This window comes from Petaurus breviceps, unplaced genomic scaffold (genome assembly GCF_028583685.1).
Source record: "Petaurus breviceps papuanus isolate PSGF00001 unplaced genomic scaffold, PetGlider_PUasm1.0 90849, whole genome shotgun sequence".
NCBI lineage: Eukaryota > Metazoa > Chordata > Mammalia > Diprotodontia > Petauridae > Petaurus > Petaurus breviceps.
The window spans coordinates 23,157,684-23,174,905 of record NW_027187361.1 but is presented as its reverse complement, the minus strand read 5'-3'; the positions used below and the strand labels follow the sequence as shown (position 1 = coordinate 23,174,905).

Genomic DNA, 17,222 nt, shown 5'->3' with positions numbered 1-17,222 from the left:
CCCAATTGCCCTCCAAAAAGCCAAAAAAAAGGACAGAAGGGAACAAAAAAGAAAATCAGAAGGAAGCACAGATGAGTAAGGCAGCTTTGAAAACAACATGTGGAATTGTTATATACTTTAAAAAAGGAATATGGAATGGAGATTTCAGTTTCTATATAATCCTCTTTCGGTGTTCTGTGTGCAGTCAGATCTGCTATCAATTGTTTTGAAAAGGCAAATCTATTCCAACCTGATAGATATATTAGGGAACAAACAGTCTGAACAAAACTCAAATTTTATGTTTGATTATATGCAATTTTGTTTGAGATCAAGTGAGACAGCACAGAAAACAGGATTAGTCTGTAACAAATGCTTACAAACTGTAATCCCTCTGATGCCTGCTTTAACAAGCAAACTTCAGGTCTTGTTTCAGTTAAAGTGCCAGATTTATTGCGTTGCTTCTGGTTTGGTAGGAGTTATAGGTGGCTGAGGGCTGGTCTAACCTTTCCACAGGCCCCCGCTTTCCACCAAGGCCCCAGAAGTCCAAAGTGTCAGTTGTCTTACCGAGCCCTAAGTCACTAGACTTTGACAGCCAGGCTCTGTGGGAACTGCGGTGCAGGGTAATCAGCAGCCTGAGGTCAAGGACACTGTCACTATTTATTGTAGTGTTTATGTATTTCTTAATCACTTGACTTGTATAAAATTATGTTACCATTTTTATTAGGTTCCTTTTTTTGTCATTGATGACATTCCTAAGTGTTGTGTCCCTAGCCTCATTTTGCCCCTAAGTCTTGTTGTTTATATTGTGTTATTTTATCTAGCAGAATGATTTTTAGGAATGTGTATATCAGATTATAGCAGAACTGACTATATATGGAAATGCTATTTAAGTTGTGGGAAAAATTAAATTAAAAAAAGAATATAAAGGGAGATAAAGGCAAAATAGCAACATGAACATTTTAAGCAAGTTTATTGAGGAGTCTATACTGGAACTACACAACAACATATTATTGATTTTGATTTCTGCTATTTATGTTTATCGAGAATAAGAATGATTTTCTTCTGCCTTATTTTTTTTTTAAATTTACAGGAATATAAAACTGACCACATAGCATAGCATAATGCTGATGTATCAAATTGAAAATATCTTACAACTGAATATTAAAAATCCTGATTTTATGAGGGTACCAGTCATCTATCACCATATCCTTTATTATGTGCTTTTGGAAAGTTTACTTTAAATCCACCAGAATAAGCTTAACTCTCGCACAAAGTATTAGCATAACTACATATAACTGTGCCCTAAGTGAATAGTACCAAGGCAAATGAAAAGGACAAGTATATTAGAATTTCAAGAAAATAACCTTGCCTTAGATGACATTTTGATAACTAAAGAGTTTGGGGGAAAAATCAAGATCACACAAGTTATCAAGACGCACTCACCTGTAAAGGCTCACTGTGGGGATTGTGTATATTGATTATAGGCGAAAAACTGCTATTTACAGGAACTCTGGCCCCAATAAATGGGCGCAATCTATATGGGTTAGGAACGCCAACACCAAATACCTGTTTCAAATGAGAAAAATAAAAGAGGCATTTAAGCCGTATCTCTGTTACTTTAATTCACCTAGAACCAAGACTGCGAAGCAAGCATTAGGAAGCAGAGAGCTAGTCTCAGGAAGACCTGGGTTCATGCCCCTTCCCCAACACATGTTATTTGTGTGACCTTAGTAAGTCACTCTGTATCAAACACACACACACATATATATGATGTAGCAAACAATTTCTGTACAATTATTTTGGTTGTATGGCTATTAAGAATTAAAACGGCGCTACTGTGTATGCAGACAGTTGTTTACATGTTGTTTCACACCGCCCACCTTTGAACGCCAGCTTCTTGAGGGCAGGGATCTTGTTTTTGCCTTCCTTTGCATTCCCAGTGCTTAGCACAGTACACGACACATATTATGGGCTCAATAAAGGCTTGCTGACTACTGACAGACACCATGAGTTAATGGTATTAAAGTCACAAAAATGAAACAAAAGGTGATTATCTCCAAATCCTTATCACTCTCCCTTTGGCCAATTTCTAAGGTATGTTCTAGAGTAAAGCAATTTATAACTACATAGCTAGCCCTGCCCCAAGTTATCCCTACACAGATGATGCTGTGGTCAGTGACCACCTAGTCCCTTACTAGAAAACAACCAGAAATCTGTTCCTTAGGCAGGCTAAACTGGATCAATGTGGATTTTGGTTTTACTGTTGGACAGAGAGGGGAAGAATGCTGTTCATAAGGCAGACAAGCTCTTTCTTTAATTTGTTCTCTTCATTAAACAAATATTTTAATGCTTACTACATGCAAAGCACTATGCTAAATGCTGCCAGATACAGGGTAGAATTAATGGAAAAAATAATAGAATGAATCACTATCCCAAAAACTCTTGACTAAACTCACACCACACTAGTCTGCCATGTGATTGTTTTATAAGCATGTTTCATTTCTTCACACTTCACAGATACTACAGGTTTTTTTTTTTTACAGATTGAAGGTTTGTGGCAACACTGTTTTTCCAACAGCAGGTGCCCACATCATGTCTCTGTGTCACATTTTGGTTAATCTCATAATGTTCCATACTTTTTCATTATTCTAATGTCTGTTGCGGTGATCTGTGACCAGTGATCTTTCATGTTACTATTGTAATTGCTTTAGAGCATCATCAACTGCGCCCGCAGAGGTGACAACCTTAACAAATGTTGTGTGTGTTCTCACTGCTCCATCAACTGGCCCTTCACATTCTCTCTCCTTGGGCCCCCACCATTCCCTGAGACACAATATTGAAATCAGGACAATTAATAATCCTACAATGCCCTTGAACTGTTCAAGTGAAAGGAAGTGTTGACTGATGAGGCAAACTTCATTGTCTTATTTTAAGAAACGGCGACAGCCCCCTCAACCTTCATCGACCACCACTGTGATCAGTCAGCAGCCACAAACACTGGAGCAAGATTCTCCATCAGCAAAAAGAATGTGACTTGTTGGAGGCTCAGGTGATTTTTAAAAAAATGTCTCAGGTGAACGAACTTATTAGGAAGCTTCTTAGTCATAGGGAACAGAAAGCTGTGCACAGAAGAGCTCAAAGATTTTTGGTTTCTAAGAAGCTTGATCAAGGATCATGCTATAAACAATGCTTTTATTATTTTAAAAATAATACACTTTAGTATAGTGTAAATGTAACTCTCATATGCACTGGGAAACAAATATATCTGTGTGACTCACTTTATTGTAATATTTGCTTTATTGTGGTTGTCTGAAACTAGATCTGAAATACCTTGAAGCATGCCTATATATTGTTTTATAATAATTTTGAAACAGGAGACCTACCCTAAAAAATTTAAATGGATTTTTCCATCTCCAAGGTAGAACTGATCATAATGCACTATAAAGTCTTTGTAAAGACAGTGAGTATGAAATATGAAAAATCTGCCATGTATTTTGGGCACCAAATTTAAATATAAAAATTAATAATCAACAAATTAAGAGCTTGGCTGGCTTTAAAGCAAACCAGAAAGAACAAAATTTGGATTTATAAAGTCTTTATTTGCTTTAAAAAAGATAAACCATAAGTATATGTTTCAAAAGGCTTTGCTAATATATTATCTACATGATTTAAAATTTTTTATTCATCTATGTTTATATATATATATATACTGCTTTTGTTCACTTATTCTTTCCTAAATTATATTCATCATTTCCTACATCATGATTCCTTTATTATAATATGCAACTATTTGGAAATTAACTAATCAATGGATGTCAACTTTGATTTCAGGTCTTTTAACTTTGAAAAAGTATGACTTTTGTATAAAAGTTAATTTCTTAATTTCACACTTTAAAAAAATTTTGTTAGTGTAAATTTTCAGAAATACAATTTCCCCCCTGAAGATTATGTCAGCTGTATTACAAAAATTTTGGTAAGGAATGTCACAACTATAATTATTATTCATTTACTTATTGTTTCTATAATCTTTTTGATCCATTCAACTTTCAGTATGTCAATAAATTGTCCATCCAGGTCTAGATCTTTTCACTTGAGTTCCCTTTGTTAATTAAAAATTTTATTGCACTTTGGTCTGACTGTTTAGTACTTTGCTTTATTATTTATTTATAGTTTCTCCTTGCATACTGTCTACTTTTAAAAGGTCATACTGAGAAATCATTATATTCTTTAATATTCCCCTTTAAAGCTACTATAAGTCTTTCAGATTCAAATTCTACAAGTGTTTATTTAGTTTAATTAATTTCTTTGTGTTTATCTTTGTTAGATATGTCTAACTCTGAAGGGACATTAAAATGACCTACAATTATTTTAAAAATTGTGGTTTTTGAAATTCAATCAGCTTTTTCTTTACAACTTTATAGCTGCTATCCCATTTTGTGTATATATGCTTAGCATCTGATATTGATTCATTAGCTATGGTACCCTTAATCTTAATCTAATTTTCATTATTTTATCGATTATTTCCTCTCCTGATCTTATGAATGCTCATTTCAGCTTTGTCTGCAGTTCCTGCTTTGTTTATTTGTTTTTTAAATTCATCTGAACAACAGTAAATGTTGTTCTTATCTCATTTTCATGTTTTTTAAGTAAAAAAAAAAATTTTAATTCAATTTCATGTCCATTCTCCCTCCCCCTTCTCCCCAACTGAGAAGTCAAGAAAAAGAGAACCTATTCTATATAGTTCTCCTTTTCCTGCACACTTCACGTTGAATCCCTTCATGAGTCTTCCCGTCCAAAACTACCTCATTCATCAGTTCTTACAGCACAGTAGTATTCCATCACATCCATATATGTTAAGTCCCCAGCTGACGAGTACCTTTCCCCTATATCACTTCCAGAATGTTGCTTTCCTTTTTTTTTGTCTTCTAAGTCAATCTTATGGTTATTAGGTGGTTGTTTTAACTTGCATTTCTCTAATTATTAGTGATTTAGAGAAATTTTTCTCCCCACGTGACTACTGATATCTCAGGTTTCTTCCTTTGAAAAATCCTCTGACCATTTATCACCTGAGTGGTAGCACTAATTCTTATAAATTTCACCCAGTTCCCTACATATTTGAGAAGTGAGAGCTCTATCAGAGAAACTTGCTGCAAAAATTTCCCCCCATCCCAGCTTTCTTATTTTTCTTCTAATTTTGGCTGCATTGGTTTTGTTTGTGCAAAAACTTTTATTTTTATATAATCAGAATTATCGATTTTATTTCCCACGAATCTCTCTATATCCTGTTTGGTCATGAACTTTTTTGCCTACGTGTTCTTTCATGCCTAAGTTAAATATCTATTTTGAGCTTATCTTTATCTACAGTGCAAGAAGTGGTTTTATACCTAGTTTCTCCCAGAATACTTTCCAGTTTTCCAAACAGTTTTTTATCAAATAATGAGTCTTTGCCCCAATAGCTGGACTCTTTGGGTTTATGCAATATCAGGCTAATGTGCTCATCTGCTTCATATATTGTGTATTTCATTTGTTCCACAGATTAACCTTTTTCTTCCTTACCTAGCACCAAATTGTTTGAATGATTACAGCTTTGTAGTACAGTTTGAGATCTGGTATTACTTGACCCTCTTACTTCCTTCTTTTCTCTGTGCTTGATTCCCTAAATATTCTTGATGTTTTGTTCCTCTAGCTGAATTTTGTTATGTTTTTCTACTGAAATACTTCTATAAAGTAACTGTGTTAGTTTGGTATGTCACTGAATAAGTAGATTAATGTAGGTGGTGGTGTCATTTTTATTACACTGGCTGGGTCTACCTCTAAAATATTAATATCTCTCCAGTTATTTGGAGCTGTCTTTATTTATGTGAAGTGTTTTGTAATTGTGTACACTTACTTCTTGTGTGTGTTTCTGCAAGCAGAAATTTATTTTCTACTGTCTATCATGATTTTAAATGGAATTTCTCTGTCTCTTCTTACTAAGTTTTGTTGGCAACATACAGAAATGTTGAAGATTTGTATGGGTTTATTTTATATCCAGAAAATTTGCTAAAGTTGTTAGCTATTTCAATTAGTTTTTCAGTTGACCCTCCACAAGACACCCATTACTACTCCCAGAATTATTTCCGATGTCCACTGGGATCTTTCTGTCACTTTGATTTCTTTTTCATTCCTTGGCACTGGAATATTCCCAAGAATGCTGTTGCTTCTACCACAGTGGGATATTCTTGGATAGTCCTCTTCCCAGTGTCCTTAGACTTCTTTGTTTACCTTCTTAAGCTGTCCTGGGCTGGAAAAATGACTCACTGTGACTTTCCTTGGATTTTTTTTTTTTTTTTACCAGAATTACATCTGGTACCTTTTTTAGGTTGCTGTGGAAGTGTACTGGGAGAGCTGGGTAAAAATTCTGACTCTCACTGTGACATCTTTACCCTGCCCTCCTTATTTTCATTTTATTATGTGCTTTTATTTTTAAATTTTCCCTAGGACTAGATTTTATGTTTTCTTTCCTTTACTGGGGGCAAATCTTTATTATGTATTACTTGCTTTTTCTTTTAAGCATTAAAAAAATCATGATCTTATATCCAAAGCTAACTTTTTTATGAGTGATTGATTCCTTTGGGTCTTCTTTATGCTCTCTTCTGTGCATTTAAAAAACACATCATGACAACCTTTCTTTCTTTTTTACTTCATTTTTTTTAAGGCCAACATTATCCTACGTATCCCTCTCTCTTATCACTCCACTCCACTTCCAACCGAGAAAAAAATTAAAAGAAAACCTTAGTGACAAATGTACAAAGTCAATCAAAACAAACTGCCACAATGGCTTTGACCAAAAAGAAGTTATTATTTTTAAATGTGCTTCCCATATAGACCAGATTTTTGGATTTTCTTAGTCTGTCCCTTATTTTAGTTTATTTGATATTTTAGTGCATTCATATTTGAAGATACTATCATTTAGCTTGTGTTTCCATCCATTTGTTTATTTTCAATAGATATTAGATGCTATTTATAAAGATTAAGAGTTATATACTTTGAGGAAATATATATCAAAGAAAGGAAGGTGTCTTACCACCTTCAAATCTTAAAATAATTCATTTGAATAAGTATAAATAGGAATTATGAGTTAGGAAGATTTTCTGGAAAACAAATATTAAAATTTTTAATCTAATTGTTCTTACCTGGTATGTAAATACCCCATGATTAGATGTGTTAATAAATAAAGTGTTTTCTACATTTCCCACTACTCTGGCAAGAAAAACTACATCAAATGATGTATTTCCTCCTGGAAGGATTTTCTGGAAAAAAAAAAAAACACAACAATAAAATGAAACCAAATCATAGTGGGAAATTACTAAAATATATTTACTTACTGATCAAAAGACTATATAAACATAGTTATAGTCAAAGTTTTCTAAAATGTGATACTTCTCCTTTGTCTTCTCTTTTTCTAGAATTCTTCTTACTTGATTACCCAAGTCCAGAGCTCATTTCTCCTTGTTTCCATAAATGAGGTGAAACCAAAGGATCAATAGCCTTTTCCCCTCCTTTTAGGATGTAAGCACTGGACCATCACCCCTCATTTATGAAGTACTAAAGCCTGCTTATTTTAAATCCCTCCTCTTGTGCCCTTCTCCACACTGTTTAGAACTGCATAGCATTGGAGTTCTTTGGTGCATGATCTATTTCCTTCTGGTCCCCTGTAAGATGTTCTTTTTGTTTAGGGGGCTCCGGAGCTTGGCAATCACACTTCTCAAAAAGTGAAATTACACATACCAGCTGTGGGTAAGTCTTTTAATGTTTGCCCCAGTTTCCTCATCTGTTGTGAGGATCAAATAGGATAATATCTGTAAAGCACTTAGCACAGTGCCTTTAGCACATATTAAGTGCTAAAAAATGTACCCCCCCAATTTTGCTACCTTCTGATAGTTCAATTAATTGTTGCACTGAAATTTTCAGTTTTGTTTCCGATGTTGTCATTATTGAAAATGCTGTTATTAAAGTAGTTTCCCTGATATAAAACTATAATCAGATGCTATAAATTTGCTGTAACTCCTAGGTTAAATAGTGACAAGTCATCTTGTAAATAAGTAAAAGTCATTAAGATGCATAAATACACAAATATACACTGAACATCTGAAACACAGGAGTTATCCTGATACTCCCCCTAAATAGATGCTCTTCAGAATTCAACTGTATTTATCATATTTACTTATTATAAATAAAAACATTTTAATTTCAATATTCTTGTGGAATCCCAAATTTCTTCAAGGAAGCCTTTCCAGTTTCTTTGACTACTTTCAGTTACTAGTTGCTTTCAAACGTATATACTACTCCAATTACTGACCACACTAATACCATAAAGTCACAAGAGAATCTCATATCCTTTCCATTTATATTTAAAAAAATGCTAACAGTGGCACTCACTTAAACAATAGTTCAGACAGTGAAAAATTATCACAAATACTAATGATTAGCTTTGTTGTTGAAATTACTGGAAGATGTAATGCAAATGTCTTCTGAATTTTATTATAAAATTGATTTGGGATTACTTCTACAGCAAACCAGTTATTGTCCTCAACATTAAAATCATAACAGCTTTCATATTTTGAGGGGTGTTGTTTGGGGTTCAACATGTCCAGTACCTCTTGACTTTCTTCTGATACATAGGTGTGTCTATTTTTACAAGCCTCTGATGTTTCTCAGTTATTAGTCCTGGAACTGTGCATGTGCGCGTGCACACACATACACATGCACACACACACACACAAATACACTCACACAGACACACTCACACCCCCCCCCCCTCTATCCTCTCCAATATCTACCTTTGCATTGGAACCCCTGAGTTGAGTATTAAAGTATATGTTGATTTATTTTGGTACAACTTAATTCTACATAGATTTTTTTCAACCTTTCTCCACCTGTTGAAAAAATACTAGTCCATTAACTGTGATTATTTTCATAATGGTCTTGCAAATGCTTATCATGAGCACCGTCAAGATGGCCCAATTTTACAAGAATCAATGTTTCATTTCTTTTGTTCCCTATAAAGAACACTAAAGCTGAAGCTAGAGAATCTAGGTTTGAACGGCAGCTATGCTTCTTATTGCCTTTGTGACCTGGGTCAGTCAACCTCTGAGTCTCAATTTCCTCATCTATAAATGGGCATTAGATAAAATGACCTGAAAGGTTTCTTCCCATTCTAAATCTATGATTCAAGAGATCAATAAGTATTATAACTTAAGCACTTTTGTTCACCCAAAGATCAGCTCACATAAATACAAAAATGATTACAACTGAGATTTTTGAAAGCTTTAAACTTTAGATGATAAGAAATTAATCTATTTGTTAAGATGAAAATGCAATCAATTAAAAATGGAAATGACAAAGTTTAAGACAAGAATCACGTTATAAATAAAGGTCTGGCAGTCATTAATGTGACTCTACTCAAGACTGCAATGTTTTAGGGTAGATAAAACAATCAGTATTTAAAGAAAGACTTAGGAATCTTGGGTACTGAGACAAATGTAATTCTAGGATTAGGTTTAAAGTGTTCTTTAACATTTTAACAGACTCTCATTTAAGCAAAACCAAATTATTCATCAATAAAACAATGACACTTAAATTACACATTGAATTTACAACAGAAAAACTCACCCTGTTTTGAAAAAATGATGCATGAAAATGTGATGTTGTAGCAGATATTGATACTAAAGTAATAGTTTCTTCAGAACTAGGATTATGAAGGTAAACTTTTTCCATTTTTGGCATCCCAACTGGTCTGTTAAAAAAAAAAAAAGAAACAGGGCAAATGTATCACACATTTTTCCCAAACACTATTTCTTTTAAAAAAAGTATCATTGAACTCTTCTACTTTAATTTGACCTTCAAATCCACTATATGCCTCCCTCCCTCTGCAATGCCATACCTTCTCTTGTAGAGAATGAAGGGGAAAAAAAGCAGTTTAGTTAAAACCCAACAACAGATTTGACAATTTATGTATGCAACACTGCACACCCACAGCTCCATTTCTTCAAAGGAATGGAGGTACATTTTCTCACTTCTTTTTCAGGGTCTAGATTATTACAACTAATTACACAGCATTTAATTTAGCTTTGTTTTTCCCCTCCCTCTTGTTATTCTTTCCATTTACATTGCTGTAGTCTTTGTGTATACTATTTCACTTTGTATTAGATCATATAAGTCTTCCCATATAAACCTAAATGATTTCTATTCTTTATTTCTTATGATGCAGTAATATTTAACTGTATTTGTATAACAATTTCTTTAGTGCAATCAAGAAAACTCGATTTTATTTCCAGTTCTTTGTTACCACAAAATGTACTGCTGAGTATTCATATGTGTGAGACCTTTTATTTTCTTTAACACCCTTTGGATTTAGAACTAGCAGTGGGATCTCTGTGTCAAAGAATATTGACATTTTAATTATCTTAGCATATTTCCAAATTGTTTTCCAGAATGGTTAATTCAATTAATAGTTTGATTAACCATGTTTTATGCTACTATCATTCTATAAACCATCTTCAACAATGACAATTCCCATTGCTTTTTAATCTTTGTCAAATTACTGGCTATGAGGTTAAAACTCATGTTTTGCTTTGCATTTCTCTTATTTTAGTGATCTGTTATCATATGGCTATTATTAATCTACATTTCTTCTTTTTCCACATTTTGATTTATTTTAGTATTTGTTTTTAACATTTCTTTTCAAATTTTGAGTTCCAAATTCTCTCCCTCCCTCCCACTCTTTTCCCATCCACTGTAAAAGCAAGCAAAATGCTATCAATTATGCACAAGAAATCATGCAAAACAGATTTCCATATTAGCCTTATTAGGAAAAAGCAAGAAAAATTAAGAAAATGAGAAAAAAATATGCTTGTTTGCTATCAGAGCTCATTAGTTCTCTCTTTGGAGGTAGATAGCACTTTTTCATCAAGATTCCTTTGGATTGTCTTGGATCACTGTGTTAAAAGAACTGTGAAAAACGTGTGTACCAAACTAACTTCATTTTGTAAAACTGACTAGTTTAAGAGCTAAGTTTCATTTTCCTGTAAATTTTACCTGCTTGCTAATCATGGGAATTGAGTGACATCCTGTTTCACACTGGGGAAAGTCCACCTGCTTGCTCTCCACTCCCAGCTCCCAAAATCTGCTCATCCCTTGCCCAACTTGGAAAGTCCCTAATCTTTCCTCAAATTAGAAATCAGATTACCTAATCTCCTATTCTGGTTTATATTCTGTTGTTTTCTTTTAGTGCATAAAAATCTGTCTCCCCCTGTATTTAAGGTCCAGTACCAAGCAGAAGAGGCCTGGTCCTGATTTGTTTTGCAATTGGCATTCGTTGCTTAATAAATCAATAGGTTCAGAAGTTTGAACCTTTGTTTCCTAAATTATTTCAAATTTTGCCTGTCACAGTTTATCAGAGTAGCCAAGTCTTTCACAAGTGATCATCATTACAACACTGCTTTTACTGTCCACAATGATCTCCCAGTTCTCACTTTACTTTGCATCAGTTCATATAGGTCTTCTCATGTTCTATCCCCTCTCGTCATTCTTTTAACATAATAGTACTCCATCACAATCATATACCACAGCTGGTTTAGCCATTCCCCAGCTGATTAAGCATTCCCTCAATTTCTGATTTTTTGTCACTATAGAAAGAGTTCCTATAAAAATGTTTGTGCATGTATGTCATTTTCCTTTTCATCTGATCTCTTTGGGGTACAGACCTAGCAGTGAGATTGCTGGGCTAAAGAGTACACAGTTTTGTATGTCTTAGATAGCAGACTTTTATCAGCAATATTTGATACAAAAAATTTTTCAGTCACCGGCTTCCTTTGTCATTTTATTTGCATTGTATGTTTTAATTCATCTAATGTAACTGCCTCTATCCTTTGCTTAAAAATCATCTCCATAGACATCACTGAAAAAGATACTTGATCTACTTTTTTTTCTATTTTTTTTATGATGTACCCTTCAATATTCAGGTCATATATCCACTTTGAGTTTACTGTAGTGTACAGTACAAGATGGAAAACCTAAACAAGAAAACAAGATGGAACCTAAAATCTGCCAGACTTCTTTCTAAGTTTTCCCAACAACTAGTTCTAATCATATAGGGGGGCTTCTTTCCCAAATTACTTATATTCTCAAAATTATTTGAAAGTGAGAGATTGATTTTAACTGTTTGTGATTCCTCCTTATCTAGCCTGATCTGCTTTTCTGTTTTTAAGCAGTACCAATTTTGATGGTCACTATTTTATAGTATAATCCATTTCTATTTCTTAAGATGTTATCTTCAAATACATATTTAGATATCTATATATTTAATTGGCTAATGTTACTATAAATTTGTTCTCAAGCCCATCATTGACATTTAACCAAAAAACTCAAAAAGCAGGAGCCCCTAAGGAACCTTGCAGGTTTAAATCTATGATCAGAGAAGACTGGGAGTTCTTTTTTTTTTTTTTTTGCCTTTTTTTGGGAGGGCAATTGGGGTTAAGTAACTTGCCCAAGGTTACATAGCTAGTTGTTTTGTGTTAAGTGTCTGAGGCCGGAACTGAAAACTCGGGTCCTCCCGACTCCGGGGCCAGCGCTTTACTCACTGTGCCACCTAGCCGCCCTAGACTGGGAGTTCTTAACCTAGAGTCCAATGATAGATTTCAGAGGGTTTTGAACTTGGATGGTGAAAAAAAAATTTTTATTTCCACTAACCTAAAACTGAAATCCAACATTTTCTTTAATTATGAATTTTTAAAAAATGCATTATTTTGAGGTGTCCATGACACAAAAAGAAGATAAGAACCACTGTAGTATATTAGAAGTTGTCAGGGTTTTTTTTTTCCCTGTACCACTGATTTATCGACTTATTTTTACTTATATTTTGTTTTATGTTTTTGCTTTTTGGAGGGCAGTTGAGGTTAAGTGACCTGCCCAAGGTCACACGGCTGGTAAGTGTGTCAAGTGTCTGAGGCTGGATTTGAACTCAGGTCCTCCTGACTCCAGGGCTGGTGCTCCATTCACTGGACCACCTAGCCGCCCTTTTCACTTATATTTTAAACTATGTCATAGTTTGGGAATATCTGATTCAAAACCTGCCTCTGATACTTAAACTCACCTCTCTCTGTCTCAGTTTCTTTGTTCAACATGGAGGTAACAACATCTCTAGTACTTACAAAATGGGCAGCTAGGTGGCACAGTGGAGAGAGTGCTGGGCCTGGGCTCAGGAAGACCTGAGCTCAAATGTGGCCTCAGATACTTAACTAGGTGACCCTGGGCTAGTCACGTAACCTTGTTTGCCTGAGTTTCTCATCTATAAAATGAGGTGGAGAAGAAAATGGTAAACCACTCCAGCATTTCTGCCAAGTAAACACAAAATGGGGTCATGAAGCATTGGACACAATTGAAAAATGACTGAACAACAACTGAACTTACATAATTAATTGTGAGGTTAACTGACATCATGAACATAAAACTTAACACACTAGACAGATATGTAAATGCCAGCTATCAGATACTTCCAACTCCAATTCCCAATTTTAGCTACATATTACCTCAATAGTAATCTGGTCCATTTGTGTAGGAGGCCTGACTGTTCACTGAAAAACTTGATTGAGAGTTTAAAAAATGATACTCATTTATCAAAGTAAAAATTCAGCTTCACACTTTGAGTTAAAAAAGTTAAGATCATTCCAGTCCATTAAAAATAGAATGATAAGTAGCTCAATATTTTATAATGCAGGAGTGACTTTTTTGTAAAAAAATCTTGAATCAAGAGTTTGTCCTTATTTGGCTAAGTTTCATCTGTCAATTTTCAGGTAGGCAACATCAAAACCACACCCTTGAAAAATCCACTGCAGTCCCAGTATTCTGCTCTTCCCAGAGGGTATCAAAGATGAACCCCTAGAAATGTGATCCTTATACCATATGCCACTACAGCCCCTGAAAACCTAGTACTATCTTACCCTAGCCAAGTTTGTTCTTGCTATTCTCTAACACAAGTCTTCCATTCCAATCAGACTCCTTCCAAGAACGTCCTTCCCAGCCTCGTCCACAATTATCTATAACGATTATACAAAACTTATCTTTAGTCTTTTTTGACTAGTACACACAACTCTTACAGTATTGACTGCCCAAATTATACAATTTGCATGTAATTTTAATACTTTTTTTATTTACTCTTTTGAATGGTTTTGAGTCTTATCTACTAGGCACAAAAACATTACTAGGTTTGAATCAACTAAAATGCCCCCAACAAAAAGGAGCATCTGAAAAATTTCATCTACAGAGAAGTCTTCTCCGACTTGGGGTATATTGGTAGGTCTCCTTCATGACATGACATGAGAATGTTTTCCTATTTTGTCTCAAATGTAAGTAATATTCAAAGGACTGAATAAAGTTCTTGTATACATTTGAAGGAACCATGAATAATTCTGATACAAGGAAGAGAGGTACTTTCTGTGAAAGCATTTGAGACTAGCTTTTTAAAGTAATTACTGGTAAAAACAAAATTCATCGGGTGGAATGAAAGGCCAAAAATATCAAGGAAATCAAGAGGAAAAAAAAGTGATGCAAGGTAGTATAGCTGTACTACTATGAAACAGTAACCATCAAAATCTGATGCTGAGCAAGAAATTAAAAGTGGTTGATCAATGGAACAGATTATGTATATAACATGTAAAAATAAATAATCACAGTAACAGCACTTGGTAAACTCAAGATCCCCATTACTGGGACAAGAATTCACTGTCTGACAAAAATTACTGGGAAAACTGGAAAGCAGTCTGGCAGAAACCAGGCATTGACCAGAATCTCACATGGTATACCAAAATAAGATCAAAATGTGTACATGGTTTAGTCATAAAGAGTGTTACCATAAGCAAATTTTGGGAGCAGGGAAAATTTCACCTGTCAGATCTATGGATAAGAGAAGAGTTCATGACCAAACCAAAAATAGAGAGAATCACAGGAGGTAAAATGGATAATTTTGATTACATGAGATTAAAAAGTTTTTGCAGAAACAAAACAAATGCAGTCAAAATCAGAGGGGGAAGCTGGAAACTGGGAAAACAATTTTATAGCAAGTTTCTTGGGTAAAGACCTCATTTCTCAAATATATAGAGAACTGAGTCAAATTTATAAAAATAAGAGCCATTCCTTAATTGATAAATGGTCAAAGTATATGAGGAGGTTATCAGAAGAATCAAAGGTATCAAGTCATATGAAAAAATACTTTAAATCACTAATTGGAAAAATGAAAATTAAAACAATTCTGAGGTACCAACCACCTCACAGGATTGGCTAACACGACAGAAAAGGAAAATGACAAATGCTGGAGAGGATATGGGAAAATCGGTTCACTAATTCACTGCTGATGGAGTTGTGAACTGGTTCAACCATTCTGGACAACAATTTGGAACTATGTTCAAAAGGATATAAAACTACGCATACACACATACCCTTTGACCAAACAATACCACTACGAGGTCTGTATGTAACAAAGAGATCAAAGAAAAAGGAAAAGACTTAGAAGCTCTTTTTGTGGTAGCAACAAACTGGAAACTGAGAGTATGCCCCCACACTGGAAAATGGCTGAACAAACTGGTATGTAACTGCTATGGAATACTACTGCACTGTAAGAAATGATGAAGGTTTGATTTCAGAAAAAACCTAGCAAGACATACAGGAACTGATGAGAAGGGGGCATCACTGTAACAGAAATATTGTAACAACAAGCAACTGTGAAAAAAAAAAAACTACTCTGATTGACACGGTAATCCAAGAGAATTCTAAAGGACTTATGATGAAAAATGATATCTACCTTCAGAGAGAGAACTGATGGCCTCCAACTGCAGAATGATGAGTATTTCTTTATTTTTCTTACTTTTTTTTTTCATAACATGTCTAATGTGGAAATGTTTTGCATGACTTCACATGTAACAAGGTCATCACTTTTTTGTTTTTTCAATTGGTAGGGGAGAAGATAGAAAGAGGGAAAGTTTGGAACTGAAAATAAAATTTTTAAATAAATAAGAAAGTAATTATGATTATTTTTTCATGTTTGTTTCATGAGGATTAAGCTCTGCCTCTGCTCCCCCCAAGGCTATAAAGTCCTTTGATTGCTAGGATTCTCTCACACACTCTTCTATATGAGTTTTCCCCTCCCAATAAATAAGTTAACACTCAAAATGAGCTTTGGTGAAAAATTCAATCTTTTAAAAAGTTCTGAGTATTTTCTTACTGTTTTCCTCACTCTTACGTTGCAATACTCTCTATAAATGCCTATAAAATAAAATATATTAAAGGAATGACTGAAGATTTTACACATATCCAGGGCCTCTACACTTAAAACACAACTCTTAAAGTATCTACAAAATGTCATATATTTTGATGAAATTGAGCATTTAGTCATTTAGTTATTTCTTAAGTAATGGGTAACAAGATGGGTAACATGTTTAAAAAAATTCATATAATTAATTTCTTCTGTTTTCATTTACTTCTTTGAGTAAGAATGCCTGAAAAAATTATTCTGACTTGACCAGTCCATGTTGATCTTCTAAGTTTTATCTCTTTTCCTTATACTTGCTCCCTTATTCCCAACCCCGTCAACCCCACACTCCAAAGTTACCCCATACTTCTCCTGCGTTCTCTGGAATGCCTACTCCACAGATAACAAACAAGCCTTCTTCTTAAAGTTTTTCCTTTCTTGCTCCCTTTATCTTCTTGCACCCATTGAGACCTTACTCCCTTGTGAGGATGCGGCTTTCCTGGCTAACCCTTTCCAGCAGTGGCCGCACTTCCCCTCATATTCTCAACTCACTGGTCATGGTGGAGGAGTTGGAATATTCCTTTGTCCTCATGGTTACTTCCAAGCTCTTTTAACACAATCACTCAGTAACCCTAACTAATCCTCTCTGCTCCCCGAGGTTCCTGTAATCTACATTTAATACTTAATCAAGAGTCTAGTGGCTATTATCTACTAACTTCCAGAACACTCCTTCCTTCCTCAATGAGGACTTTTTCAACGAGTTCAGTGCCTGGCTCACAGTTTCTCTCCTTCTCAACTCTTGCTCTCATACTAGAGGGCTTGAAAAAAAAATCTATATCTTGATTTATAGGCATATGTAGAGATAGATAGATACTCCCCCAAACACTGTAACCTCCTGGATTACTAATTTCCCACAACTTGCTTCTTTACCCCACCAAAGCCATATACAGAGAGTCAC

At 34.5% G+C, this 17,222-nt stretch overlaps 1 protein-coding gene across 2 annotated transcripts in view; it reads right to left on the bottom strand.

Moving 5' to 3' along the window:
* TMEM131 (transmembrane protein 131) overlaps window positions 1–17,222 on the bottom strand; it is a 255,926-nt gene that overhangs the window by 76,741 nt on the left and 161,963 nt on the right. For both annotated transcript variants that reach the window (XM_069072955.1, XM_069072956.1), the window contains 3 exons: window positions 9,634–9,757; window positions 7,155–7,271; window positions 1,423–1,545 (listed from right to left, as the gene is read on the bottom strand). In XM_069072955.1, coding sequence (XP_068929056.1) covers window positions 1,423–1,545; window positions 7,155–7,271; window positions 9,634–9,757 — 364 coding nt within the window. The remainder of the gene's footprint in view (window positions 1–1,422; window positions 1,546–7,154; window positions 7,272–9,633; window positions 9,758–17,222) is intronic.